The sequence below is a fragment of the Pocillopora damicornis genome, chromosome 2 (genome assembly GCF_964200805.1).
Source record: "Pocillopora damicornis chromosome 2, jaPocDami1.2, whole genome shotgun sequence".
Taxonomy (NCBI): Eukaryota; Metazoa; Cnidaria; class Anthozoa; order Scleractinia; family Pocilloporidae; genus Pocillopora; species Pocillopora damicornis.
Genome location: NC_142671.1, coordinates 22369324 through 22384203, shown reverse-complemented (window position 1 = coordinate 22384203; position 14880 = coordinate 22369324). Strand labels below are relative to the sequence as shown.

The 14880-nt window shown below is 37.5% G+C and overlaps 1 protein-coding gene across 2 annotated transcripts; it reads right to left on the bottom strand.

The window, feature by feature from the left end:
• Window positions 1-1284: 1284 nt before the first annotated feature.
• LOC113676470 (uncharacterized) lies at window positions 1285-14697 on the bottom strand. 2 transcript variants are annotated; one of them, XM_089196388.1, is made up of 13 exons: window positions 14419-14697; window positions 14092-14222; window positions 13140-13198; window positions 12267-12352; window positions 11421-11490; window positions 10903-10968; window positions 6302-6554; window positions 5121-5261; window positions 4489-4580; window positions 4132-4184; window positions 3306-3376; window positions 2832-2958; window positions 1285-1656 (listed from the first exon to the last, which is right to left on the bottom strand). In XM_089196388.1, the coding sequence occupies exons 1-13, from the start codon at window positions 14560-14562 to the stop codon at window positions 1528-1530; spliced, it is 1422 nt and encodes a 473-aa protein (XP_089052514.1). In that variant the 5' UTR covers window positions 14563-14697; the 3' UTR covers window positions 1285-1527. The 2 variants fall into 2 exon arrangements, with proteins under 2 accessions (XP_089052514.1, XP_027048930.2); XM_027193129.2 differs by lacking the exons at window positions 1285-1656; window positions 2832-2958; window positions 3306-3376; ... (2 more) ...; window positions 5121-5261; window positions 6302-6554 and adding an exon at window positions 7235-9365 and having other exon boundaries at window positions 14419-14689.
• Between the last annotated feature and the right edge of the window lie 183 nt (window positions 14698-14880).

Sequence of the window (14880 nt, the reverse complement as noted above, 5' to 3'; positions counted from 1 at the left end):
ATTTTTTTATGAAAAACTGCTAAATCTGGTTGAAAGTTTTACTTAGTGAAACACATCATATCCATGTAAACAATAAAAGCGTTTACTTTATGGCTAGTCAAGGTAACATTTCCATTCAAAGCCTACTAATCAGGGTGAGGGTTACCCATAAAAAAGCTCGAACTGCGTGTAACGGTTCCATGCAAAGTCAAAAGTAAAAGGCGAAATTCTAAATTTTAGACACTGGATAACTGAAATGAGCACAGATATTCATGATTAGGGCAATTTTTAAGTAAGTGTCCAAACTAATCCAGAATTACATTAAGAAACCTTGAAAAAACATACCGTCGAATCGCGAAGATTGTTTTCGTGTTTCATTCAAAACCCATGTATCGTAAAACTACTGCTCCATCATCGTTCTTGAGAATGCCACGGCAAACCAAAAAGACGCATTTGACTCTAGCCACACGGTTGGTCCAGCTTTCACAAACCACTGTTGATTGCTTCAGCACTCGATCCATGTGTCTGCTCGTCGTTGTAATTTCTTTTTTATTCGGCGTACGTTCCCTTGATTGTGACGCAAACAAACGGAGCTAGCACGTGCGTTAATTACTTGCGCGCTTCAGCGCGTACGATAAACCTAACTCAATTTTGTAAGCTTACGAAAGAATTCCGCATTCTCCAAATTTAACACTAGGGTTCTTCTGAACAGTATTTTTTTCTCCTTTACATATATGATCGCCGTTGTGATTTATTTTTCAGGAGTTGGTTTTGATGTGCGGTTTATTCATTTATACCGCGGTCCAGTCCGTGCTAAGCTTATCAGTAAAGGTTGCAGCAAATCCAAGCGGAAGGCAAACCAAGCTACTGAAAGCTGTTGGTTATATAACTTTTTTCGTTTTAGTCACAAGGACATCCATGTTCTCTTCCCCGTGAAAACTTAGAGATAAGAAGGCTGTTACCACTTAGCAATGCAAGGAGCAAAGTCAAATGATTATAGTTACAACTTGTTTTGCTATTTTGTCACAGTCTTCATACTTATTCGAGGGCTCTGTTCCTGGAAACCAGGCTAGGAACGCCTGGGCATGCTTGCTTTACCTCGGCTAAGGGCAAGTCATTCAATCTTTAGTTACAGTCAAGCCTTCGTTAACGGGCACCTTAAGTAAGGACTCTATGAAGAGACAGCGGCAATACAGCAATGAATATGCGCGGCTTTCCGAAACGGTGTGCTCAAGTTTCGGAGAACCTACGTTGTGAAATTGTCGCGGAGAGCTAACATCGAGATGCAGCATAAATCAAACTCAGTAAGGGTGATCTTTATCTCTTTATTCTTTGTACAGTGAATAACAGCACTGGTGAGGAAACTAAAAGTATTATGATTTTTAAAGTATAAATATGACACATTCTGAAATAATTCCTTTCGTAACCAACGGCTATAAATCATAGAAAACGTTCATCATATATTAATCTTAAAACATAACTCAGACACCACTCTGTGTAAAATTCTCCACAATCTTATGTACATAACATTATCCGAGCAGTTCATCTTTATTTCGGAGCATTTTTTGTCTTTTCTTTTGTGTTGCGGGTCATAGACGACACATCTTCTCCAGTAAAGGCCCTCAAACGATATTCCAACTGTTTTCTGTCTTTGACTTCACGCTGAAACTCACGAGCCTGTCATCAAACAAATAATGATGAAAATCTGACTTTTTTTGGTCTAAAAACATTAATGTAAATTCCTGTAGTTAGGGAGAATTGATTAACGCTTTAATCACTTAAAGTGATAAGCATCTAATTTCTCCCAACAGTATCACACATGGATCAAACATTAAGGCCATGAGAATAAAGGAGATGATCGCAAACGCAAAAAGTTCTTGATTGTTAGACAAATTCTCCTTTGAAGTACCATAGGAAATATAAGGATAACAGCATGGAGAATTTGCATACTGATGTTAGGGTGCAGATGGTTAAGAGGTTATAAGGTTGGTAGAGTAAGCACCCTGATCACCAAACGGAGAAGGGCGCATCCAGTGAATTAGAGCAAGATATTTACATTAACTTCAATACAGGGTCTTGATATTAGCAGGCAAGTCAAAAATTAAAAGAAAGCGACAAAACTTTTGAGTCTGTAAAACATGTTTCGACAGAAACTTCTGTCATCTTCAGTTAATTACTGTACAAAGCGTTGGAAGTTGAATTATATAGTAATTAGAACAATGCTAATTATGATGAATGGTGACAACAAGAAAAGAGGTAAAGCATGAAAGTGTGAGAATTAAAAGGATAGTTTTAGATTTACATGGTGTAATTGTTGATTCAAGGATGGTTGTTCTCTTTGAATATGAACTTCAATACAGTTCTAATTCTTACACTTTATTATTGCATTAAGCCCGGTGCAAAAATGAATTTCTCATTTGTGACAACTCCTATGTTCCTTGCATTTCGTTTGCTAAAAACTATGTACTTAGCTCAGTTCCGAGGAATACCTTGATTAATGTAATTTTCAATTGAGTGTCGAAAGTGATCCGAAATTGCTTTGTTTTTGCTTTACTTCGTTATGTGATTGGCCCAGAAAACTCGCGCCACTTTCTCAACCAATCAGAAGCAAAACTAAAACCAATCTTGGCTACACGCGTTTTCCCGCGGTTCAGGTGGTTAGTTTCAAGTTTTTATTAGCTCTTTAGGGTATCTACCTTTCATCTGATTGGTCGAGGTGATAATTTTGGTTTTACGACACTCAATCGAAAATTGTTCTAAAACAGAAACTTAATAATTCATTTGTCTTGTGCCTGTTTCGTTTCTTTTTTGATCGAAACTTCACTGGTCCCAAAAAATAAAGCTTCACTTACCATTTCTAGGTTCTTTCTTGCAGATTCAAGCTCTTCCTCTATCGATCCGTACGTTTTGCCTCGGTGCTCTTTTAACTTTTCCATGTGCACCTTAATTCTTTTCTCCAAATCACGGTCTTCAAGCGTCCTATGTCATAAAAAGAAAAACAAAAGTCACTAACGGCGAGTAAATTATAAAGTTACAAGACACATGGTGTAAGCCAAAGAAAAAGCTCTCTAGCTCTCAAAGTAAAGGAAAAGGAGCTCACGGCAACATATTTACTTAAAATACGAGAAAAGTTCACACTGGTCTTCAAATCAGTGCACAAATTTCAACTTAGCGCCAAGTATTTAAGTTACGTCTCGTCCAAAATTTCAGCTGTTGCATGAAACTTCATAAAAGGCAGGTTTAGGATCAAAGATTTTATTGCTTGTTCTAGTTTTCAAGTTCAACCCCAGATTTTAAGCTCCTATGTACAATTTTAAGTACACCACCTTCTGGCCGCTCCTTTGCCATCCTTTTCCTCCAATAGTTCCTTTAGTTTCTTCGCGTAGCCGTGAGGAGACTAGAAACAAAATTTAATGTTATCTATTAATCTCATGCCCTTAGATCTTTTATTAAAAAGGGAGGTTAACATTTCCTTGTTGTTACAATCGTTTGCCTTTCGTAAACTGTGTGGACACAAGTTATGAAGAGATCGAAGCTCTCCTTCAAGAGAAACTGTGTATAAAGATCGGCATGCGAACCTAGTTTCCATTGCTGCTGAATTTCGTAGCATGAGTCGACAGGGAGTATTGCTAATCCAATTCAAGGCCATCACAGGATTCTCCTTCTCGCCCCTTTCCTTCCCAGAATTTCATTATGTTTCCCTGAGTATTCAACAAGGCTATTTATACCCCCGAGGGAAGAGAGACACCGTAAGAATGAACTACTTTGCCTACAAACACGGCGCAATGACTGGGTCAGGACCCGATGCCAAACCTTTCAATCACGAGTCTATCACACTAACCACCGGGAACCTGAATCTCTCTAGAGAATATGAGCACATATACCGTCGAATCTACGTGACAGAACATCGCTCGCCTACCACAAGATCACAACCTCTTACAAGTCACGAAAGAAGCATAGCATTATACTTTGCATCTCTCAGCACGCCCTTGAATATCTGTCGTTTTAAAGACCAAGACATGGTAACGAAATCTCCTGACTATAGTTTAGTCCACACAGCAATTTATTGTCCACTGAATTCATGTTAACTTCCAACTTCTTCTGATGGAAAACACCATTACAGGAGCGAAACGCTTCATAATACCACCCTACCTTTTCATCTTCCTTGGCAGATTTTTCGGTTCCATACGGTGCTTTTACTTCAACTATAATGAAACAAAACACAACCAGCGATAAAGAAGTTTTTGATTGAGTGCCGAAACAAGTCTAGATTTACATTACGCTAAGTGATTGTTCCTAACAGAAGTATTCTGCACCATACGATTTCGCAGTTTGATGTTCTAACAACTAAGCTTCAATGAACTCGTACCTGAGTAACAACATCTCACGTAAAGTTTATATCATGGTTGAGAGCGTTCAGCATACTGCAAGCACTAGGTACATTTTTTTTTTGGTGCGTCTAAGTAATTCAGAGACAAACGAATTGGTGGAAATTGTTAGGAGCCTTACCCGTTGAAGAGCCCTTTACGGCGGAAAGCCTCTGCTTTTGTTGACGAAGGAGTTTAGTCTTTTCCCGCCAGTCATCTAGGGCCTTTTTATCCCTACAGCAAAAAGGGAGAGAATTTTCAAACAAATTTACGTTCAAAGAGATTTTTTCTATCATGATGCCTTTGCGTTCTGAAATCATTCAGAAAACAATTTTAAAAAACTAACAAGAGTGATTTGAATTGTCAGACATGGTAACTGATACCAGGTTGGTATACTTTTTAAAACATAACTACAGCCGATCAGTGACCGAGGGGATCTCTGTAGGAACAACACCGACGCCACCGATTAAAAACAAGGTTCGAAATGAACCAATGAGAACCCCCAAAAACACACCAATAGCATTTAACCATCATACCTCATAACAATAAAACAACCTGAAAAGCCAGCTGATGCCAGTTACATGCTATTGCACGACACCTATTGAAAAATGCTCTAACCACATCCTTTGAACATATTTTTTAACATGTTAATCATCCGGGCTGGGCAAGGGCCATAGTCGCAAACTGTTACTAAACTACAATGATGTTGTATCGATCAAACTATTAATAGGAAACATCTAATTCTGCTAATTATTTTCAATAGCACGAACTTACTTCCTTTTCTGCAAAATCAAGGCTTCTTTTTCATTCATCACAGCTAAAATCGCTATTTCTTGCTGCTCAGCCAACCGAGCTTCGTAATCTGGGAATGTTGGAGTCGCGTTGGCGTCGTACTGGAACCGAGCTGATCTGGAACTTAAATTTAGTAAAGCTAAGTTAGCACCTCAACGACTTTGAAAACTGAGACATTCTAGTTGAAAAAAACATATTGCGGGCTATATCAAGTCTTTCTGTAGTTACACACTTATGAAAAGCAAGGCCAATTTATCGATAAAAACATATCGTAAAACTCCTTTTCCAAAATCTTTGTCAATAAAGGTGTAATTAAATATAACAACCAATATACAAAATTTTGTCGTCAATCAAACCTTAAAGAAGTCTTAACTCCAAACAAAAAAAAAACGCAATAAACCGAAAACAACGTAGGGCTCAAAACTAAAGCTTAACTCCACCGTCGTTGTCAAGTTCTAGGCTCTGAACATGATTGGCTGATTATAGAGATTAGAGATCACATGCGTCGCGTTTAAATACAGAGAAGAGGGAGAGAAGGGAATGGAGAGAGAGAATGAAGCTCGACTAGAAAAACGAACATTCACGAAACTCAAGGAAATTTCCACAGATATGGAATGAATCCACTGTTATTCCTGTTACAAGACAGAGTCAAGCTTGACTCCGTCATATAATAGGAATAACAGTGATGGCAAAACAAGCCCAAAACGGCAAAACACAAAACACCAAAACACCTAAACACCAGAAACCACAACGGACACACAAGGATTGAGTACGTTCTATTAATCTTGCGTGTAAAATGTTCATATTTCGGAATATTTAGCGTTGTCAGTCGACCATATTTCATTCCCCGTACTATTTCTTGGAGCGCGTTCAAATTCTCAACGGTTCCTTCACAAGCGACCCAAGCTCCAGCTGTGAGATGAGTGGTCGTAAATATTCTCATATAAACTCTGACTGTTATTGTGCAAGATGATTTTCTCACACCTGGAGCTTGGGCCGCCTGTGGTTCCTTGCGTAACTTAACACCGCGTCACACACCGCGAGACGCTTTCATGAATTAATCGTTTGCTTTTTCTCGAGACGTGAGCTTGGGACGCCTCTGGTGGTAGGTGCGCAGTTGCTTACTGACGTTGATCAGTTTTCATTTACAGGTCAGGCCATACCTCTCCGATTTAGGACTGCTTTTCTTTAGCCTAGATGCATTTTTACCGGACCCTGTCAGTTCCCTGCTTCGGATATCCACTGTCTGTCCACTGCTTGATTGCAGTTCCATCCTTTGCCTGTCATATTCTCGCCGTAAAACGTCTGACCGCGACGGAGGGGGATGGAATGTTACCGGCGTGTTTATAAGTCCTGGAAGCTGCTTCGAATCTGTTTTACTTCTTCTCCGGCGGGTTGATGAGGCATTCTTCTTACCTAGATTAAAATTGACCGGAAAGAATCGACATCAAAACTTACTGTAGGGTACAGGTTTGGCCGAGACGGAAATGCTAGGATGAGGTTTGTCCAACACGACTCGACCTCGCGCGAATGTTTACACCGGAAAGTGCGAGTAATTAGGGAACAGTCAATATTAATCGACTGAGAGCGGGTGGTGGAGGACATTTGAGGAAATTACAGAGGATTACATAAATCGTCGTCAACTGAGTATCAAGTGAGGACCATTAGAAAATCGATTGCCATTTAACTGCCAATGACGGGGGTGGGGAGGGGGACAACCAAAATCTTCCAGTCCCCGGGCGATAAATAATGGTCCCTTGTTTAGACAGGCACGCTAAAGACAGAGAGAGCTTACTGGCGCGTGTCTGCTCTCCCTGTCTGCGTGTTATTCGCGATCTCGCCCCTCCTCCCCAAAAACAAAGTGTGCATGGTCTAAACAAAGAGAGGATGTAGAAAGATCGTGTTCTGGACACTAAACAGAAGGCGTATAAACTTGTCAAGTAACGACCAAATACATTCCCTAAGAGAGGTGTGTTTCTAAAGAAACCATGGTGCTGTGTCGTTCGGAGTATAACAAGATCGTTAGCACTTTTCTCTCGAAATGTTGGTTTTAGAAACTCTTTACAGTGGCCAATATACATCATCAACTCAGCCGATAAAATCAACTCTTCTTTTAAATTCCCTGTCGTGTACAGCGACTTCACATTCAGAAATGCACGTTTAGCTGAACAAAAACAGACACTGTGCCAATCAAGCACACCGTGATATAATTATGAAGTTCACTAAAGTTAGCATTATTCTCTATCAAAATACTACTACATATACATCTAGCGATAACAGCTTTAATTACACGCTTTTTTCAAAGACTTATGACTATACATTTGAGTTTATCACTATAAAAATATGTATGTATTACTGATTTAAGGTATGTAAAGCTGTGGGCGCTATGCATGATAACTGAAACAATTATTAGAGAAATGTAGCTCTTCCTTAATTTTCAACTTTTGTCATGTTTAGTACTAATTGTTATGCATCATTTTATTATGCTCCAGAGATACTATTAATCTATCACTGGAAACAAAGCTATAAGGTTATCATTTGAGACATTTATGGTTAAAATAAAAGTCCCTAAGTATCTAGAGGACGTGAAAATACCTTTTTTTATTAATTTCGATACCTTATTTTCCTCTGGTCGCTATTGAATTTTACGACTTGTTGTCGAGAAAATAAAACAAAAAAATCCCTTTTCGTGGGGCAAAAATCCTACCCAGAGGAGTTATTGAGTATCCTAAAAGCATTGTAGATATTCTATATGATTACTAATCTCAATTCATATCTATTTAACGTTTCACATAATTTCCATCTTCTCTAAGGATGCTGTTAATCTATTATAGGAAGCAAAGCTCTAAAAAAGTTAACATCTGAGAGACATTCATGATCAAGACAAAAAAATCCTAAATGACTAGAGAGCGTGAAAATACCTTTCTTGTTAATGTTAATACCTTGTTTTACTCGACTCGCCACCGAATTTTCCGACTTTTTGTCGGAAAAAAATCCCTTTTTAGGAGCGCAAATAAAAGTTAGAGAGTAATATTAGTATCCAAAAGCATATTAGTAGATATTTTAAATAATTGCTAGTCTCAAGATACATGTCAAATAAAATTAAAAAGGGCTAGGAACGTTGATTTTCTCCTCCTACGAGCTGAAGTTGTTCTGAGTCTAGTTGCACTGTATCCTTTCCTATAAACTTTTCGGTTCCTGGGTAAATCATTTCCAGAACTCTGCCTCAGTTGGGGTCACTGTTTTCATTTCTTTGATCATCAACAATAGTTCTCAACTTCTTCTGCGTGATAGGCGACATACGGCCATCAGTAGTCAATTTAAACTTGCATAGAACATTATCGGCAGCCACCTTCCTCAGATACGGGCTTGTTCTGCTCATCATCGGTCTCCACCGGCCTCCATAATTACCCGTGAAATAGTGTACCGTGAGCAATCCCTGGTGGTCTGCTAATGATGTTACTTTGCCCAGACAGGGCTGTCCCTTAATGTAAAGCTTTTCTGGCACTCTGACAGCAACCATGTCCCCTTCGAATACAGACAATGGCTTTGACCCTTTGCTATATAATCCATGAGCACCTGAATATTCGGGATGTTTAGGTTTTTTAGTTTCTTTAGAAGCTTTTTCATCTACAGTTAGTTGATTTTTCTGGAGCTCCAAAGAGGCAGTTTCTTTCACATTGCTTGAGTCTTGATGCGAAGTCGACACATCTGCATCGCTGTGACTAACAGAGCTCCCCACTACAGGCAAACTTTTCTGAGGGTTTTCAGGCTTCGGAAATCTTTTCATTTTAACTTTCTCGCGTTTCTCTCTTCTTCCATCGCCATGGCTATCCACAATGTATAAATTTTTGTCCAATTCTAAACTACTGTTCGAATTTTCCAAGTAGTTATCTGATTTTTCACCCATTCGCCGTTTTCCCTCCAATGGTTTCAACTGAACTTTCCCGTCCTTCTTCTCTGGACCATAAGAAGAAACATCTTTCCTCGGTGATCTTGCTTCGGGCTTCACCGTCCTTACTGGGGACTTTTGCTCAAAAATTCGCGTTGGTTTTTCCTGTTCAAATTTCCGAGCTTTTTGTCCTCTAAGCAAGTTTTCTTCCGACTCGTCAACCGAGCGATTTTTCGGTCTCGCTGCTGCCGCTTGGATTATCGGAGGTAGCTTGAAAGTTCTATCCGCTTTTATGTTTCTCTCGTTTTCAACTTGATCCACGTGCTCTCTTTCCCCTGAAACGCAGATTTAAAAGTGGATATCAGTAACTTTTCAGACATTCTGCTCAAAATCTAGCACGATATTTTGGAAAAAAGGTTAACATTCCAATTTCGCTTCTTTTTGGATCCATCGCATGACATTTTGCCCAAGCCAAACGCATTAAAACAGAAGTTATTTTGACCGAGGAACACTGTAAATCTATCCATAAATGGAGTGATATCCACTTTTAAATTTGCATGTCTCACCATCTCAACTAAGACAACTTACATGGAAGACAGCAAGTAACTACATTAGTACGCTCTCGTTTTCCATTAGTTGTTGAAAGTAATCTGGGATTACAATTAATGTCCTTTGTCGTTGATTGGTCCAGAAAACTCGCACCACTCTCTCAACCAATCAGATGCAAAACTAAAACCAATCGCATCTTGGTCACTAGCGTCTTCCCGCGCTTTTTTACGCAGTTTACTCGATTTTACTCTGCCCTCTCATTGGCTACTTGTGATAATTTTCCCTTGATCTGACTGTCTGTTCCAATAACTTTGGATTCGGTTTTACGAAACTCAAATTAAAAGCGCTTTATTTCCCTTACCTCTGATTAGGGGATTGGATTATTTTGGCTTTGGTTTTAAGACAATTAATTGAAATGCACTCTAAATGGCGATGTTTACTTAGTCTACTTGTTCTCAGTGTCTGGAGGAATGTTATAAACACAACAAAATAAAGGCTTATTTTAATCTTTTATGAGTGACAAATATATTTACCAATGTTTTCTTTCAGATATTTTTATTATTCTCATCATTAACAATATTTCTGGCTTCAGATTACAGTCATTATATTTCAATACATTTCCATTAATCATTGTAATCACATGTACATGTATATCATTATCAGAATTGTACTGTAATTAAATCATCCCTTTTCTCAATGTCGTAAAAGAAAACCACAACTTAAAGGAACCACTATCATTTTGAAACTTTTTCACCAAAATAACATGCAGATTATCATTTGACTAGTGTAGCCTCACTGCCTAATCCTAAAGAAAGCCAAAGTGAAAGCTGACTTGAGCCAGTCCTAAAAGAGGCATGCGGCCCCGCACTTGTACGGCTCTGTTGCATTTCTAGAGAACTATGAATTCTAATGGGGCACTTAAACTTAAAATAAAACTAGGTGAACTTTTTGATGAATTGTGAGTTTCTTACTCTGACTTGCAGAAATAAAGCAGTTGTCAAAACACCCCCTTACAATGTATTATTAATAATTGTGCCTTATTTAGGCACAAATGTTATTTCCAAATTTAAAGACTTAGTTGTAATTTGATAAATACTTCATGACTGAGTTTGGTCAGGCAGCATGGGAAAATATTTGGCTGAATGTTTAGAGCATGGTCTTAATTCTTACATCTATTCAGGCTCTATGGTTAAGGAGTTTGTAATGATTAAATTTTCTTGTAGTATTTTCAAGAAAAATCTGTCGTTATCACAAAGTTCAAGATGTTTCAGAATTGTAATTCATAAAACAGTATCAGAATGTAAACAAGGTATCCAAACTTACTTGTGATTTCACCATCTTGTGTTGTAGCAAATAGCAACTCCTCACTTGAAGAGGATTCTGGGTGTTCTGACAGACAAATGCAAAACAAAAAAATTATAATAAATAAATGTAACAATATTTGCTACATGACTTAAGAAATAATAACCTGTGCCTTGGAAGTCCTACTCACTCAGTCTGTCATACAACACAATCATTCATGTGTGTAATATTCATGGCAACTTCCAGATCATAACACAATCACCCCTTTCCAAAGTTTTTGAAGATAATTTAAAACATAGGTACAAGCTAGAGAAAATAAACTGTAGGAATTCCTGGAATTTCCACCAAAATTAAAGATATCTGTTTAACCTGATTTATGTAAAAACTGCATAAAGTGCAGAATACAAAGAAGGAGGTGAGTTCAACTTCTTGGTTACTCCTTGAAATGGAAAAGTATTAAAAATTGATTTAAAAATATATGTATTTGTGTACAGGATTTTTACAATTTCAGCCATTTTTCACTGAGAGCTTGTAGTTACCTTCCACAAGGACTGCACCTCTTTCTTGCAGTTGTAACATGTACTGTTCTCTGAGAAACTTGAGTACTTCCTACAGGAAAATATAATTTATTTATTAAACAATTACATTGACAACATACTATTTTAAGTGTGACATAAGCTGTTTTAAACACTAAGAAATATAAGTCAGTGAGAACAATTTTTATACATCAACTTTTATCATTCTGCAGTGTTCACCTTTTCAGGTGGCCACCTGTAAAATTTAACACCTGTAGCACCTCTCATTATGGCCTGAAATCCCTTAGAATTCTTGAAAAATTCATCTGGTAAAAGGATTGCTCCTCTGGTTTGAAAATTTGGTTTTTATGCTATGCTTAAAGAACACTCCTACAATGTTTTGCCTAACAGTACAAGGACGTGAAAAAAAAAAGATTATGTGTATGTCAATATAGCTATGGTGATAATTTCTGTAAATTTCAAGGGTAACAAATAGTATTTTTTGTACTCTTTTTCACTTGTCTTTGTGATAACTCAGGATACAAATCTATGAATTATTTTGATTTCTTTTTTTAATCATTTTATTTCTCTCCAGCCAGATTATACATCTACATTGTACCTCTCACTGCTCTTTCTCTAATCCAACAAAGTAAGTGCTAACTACTGTAGTACCATGTGTACTTATTTAGAGTTGCCTTCCTGTAACTTTAATCTGAAAATTTAATTTAACACTATCTTCCGGGCTTGGGTTGTTCAAAGGGCAAACAACAACATCCACTGGATAAATCTCCACCCAGTAGATACCACAGTATGTTTTGTACATACTTATCCACAGGAAAGCAACTAACCCATTGCCCTGAAACAAATTACCTGAGTTCCTTTTTCCATAATAAATGCTGGAGGAAATTCAAGTGGATTGCTAGAAATGTTGAGTCCTGATAAACTCTTTACTAAGCCTAAAAACAGCAAAAATTAAGAAGGTTCTTAATTTTGTTGAAAAGAAGGTATAAATAACAGGCGCTAACCATCAGTATGCACATTCTCTCAACTGTTCTCTTTCTTCAGAAACTTTTGCCATTCTCTCAACCAATCAGATGCAAAACTGAAACCAATCCCGCACTTGAGGCAGTTTGGTCAGGTGTACTCTGAGCTCTCATTGGCCCTTTAACCCTTTAACCCCCATGAGTGACCAAGACAGAATTTCTCCTTACAATATCAATACAATATCAACCAGATAAGTGATGAGAATTAAAGAAACTATCAATTTGGGGATGATTAGTTGATCCAATACTAAATTCTCTGAACTAACATTATAATAATTGTATGGTTGACAGTAAGGGGAATTATAAATTTGATCTGGGAGTTAAAGGGTTAAGGTATTGTCATTTCCTCTACTTGGTCATTGTGTTTACATTGGTTTTGGTTTTATGACACTCCATCAAAAACCTCTCTATCATGGTTTTACCTTTATCTTACACATCCAAGAAAGTATACTTTTAACTCCTTTAACTCCCAGGAGTGACCAAGACATAATTTTCCCTTACAATATCAAAATACTATCAAGCAGACAAGTAATGAGAGTGAAGACAAATCTTAATTAGGAGATTATTAGTTGATCCAATACCAAATTCTCCAAACCAACATCACACAAACTATATGGCAGACTGTAAGGAGAATTACAAATGAGATCTTGGGAGGTAAAGGGTTAAGGCACAACAGATTGTAAAAATGTTTTGTTCTCACCTAGCTCTAGTGGTAACGATTCTATAGTGTTTCCTTCCAATAGTAAATTTCTCAAATTTCTGTTGAGGAAAAATAACAAGACTGAACACAATTCAATTTATAAGTGAAATCAATAGGCTTGTGTAACATATCAGTTAGTTATAAATTGATGGTCCATCAGTCGGTAAAAACTAATGTCATTTTTGAAGACAGTTGTCTTGCTGTTATGCATGTAATAATAAAGAAACTCAAAGAATCACTTTTTCTATTACTTTACTATCATCTCCACCACCAGACAGACTGTCACATCATAGCAAGCTCACCACCAAGGCAATCTCACCACTACCAAGTTTACAACAGTTAACCTGCCACCAAGGTCACTCGCTAATTTTGGTATAAATTCAGAGTTTTAGGCAACTCTTAAGTTTGATCTTGAGTTCTGCAAGCAGTGCAATAAGAATGTCATGGGCAATACTGCTAAGCTGTGCTGGATAGTTGTAATTTTCTCAAAGACTACAAAATTTTAAATAGTTGTAAATTTTTCAAAGACTACAAATTGCACTCACCCCACAAACTCGTGCAATTTTGATTTCTTTGAAAAATTTACTCGAATGTGCTTATTAACATCAAATTGCATTCGAAATTATGTTGTTACCTAGACTAATAGCCCGGACGAATATTTTGCGAGCTTGTGCATACCTTAAAATCGCTTTGTCAGAAATGTTGTTTAAGAGTAAAAAACCTAGCGATCCAAAAGCTCGGAATAATCGTCTAAAACATGAAATTATAATAAAGATAAGTTTTGGAATTGCCTGACATTTCTAAACAAACATATGATAGGTTTGAAAGATCGTTTCCGGGGAAAATTCTATGAAAATTCAATTTCTTAATAATCTCTATTAAGATCTTGCCCGGCTGTTGGGCATTTAGGCATAAAAACAATGAGTAACTATAATCAAACTCTCTATCAAACCTGTGTTTTCCAATTATGGGAGGAATATCCGTTATCCGGTTGTTCCTCAAATCGAGCCATCTCAAGTATGGCAAGCAATCAAACAACTCTTCTGGCAAGGAGCTGATTGCGTTTCCCTCTAAATACAAGAACTGGAGAGAGTGGAGAAAAGAAATCTCCTATTAACAATTCATATCACCAACAGAAACAAACGCTATCATTTGATTCGATACCATTCAAAGGTGTTAGCGAATCAACTCGAAAAGGTCAATACAAACTGTTCAAGAAACTGTGAAAATCGATATCGAGACGCGCGAAAAAGTTAGTCTAAAACGATATCAAAAATACCTCTAATTGATGTAGATTAAGTACTTCTGCAGGAAAGTGTGTTAATCTTTTATTGCTGAGGTCAATAGTGGTACTCCCTAAGGCAGAAGCAGTATTAATCAGCTGTTCAACAGCTTCGTCAACTCCTCCATCCCCAACCGCCATCTTTTTCTGCTAATTTACTGTCCGTTTACGTTACCATAGTGACGTTTATTTGTCTAATCTTGCCTCGTTTTCGCGAATAGAACCCAGTCTCCACGCCTTACGCTTTAGTGCCCCAAGAAATGAGATCGACCGTTGAAAGCAATTGATTATGAATTCGATCATCTTTTATATAATAGGCTCAGTTGTGCTCGCATTCTGATTGGTTCTCACTTATAATCTATTGGAGGACAGACGTATAGATGACGTCATCATTAAAACTTTTTTAATTCTTTATTATATAAAACATTATTAGTTGCCGTGCGTCTGTTCAGTAATAGA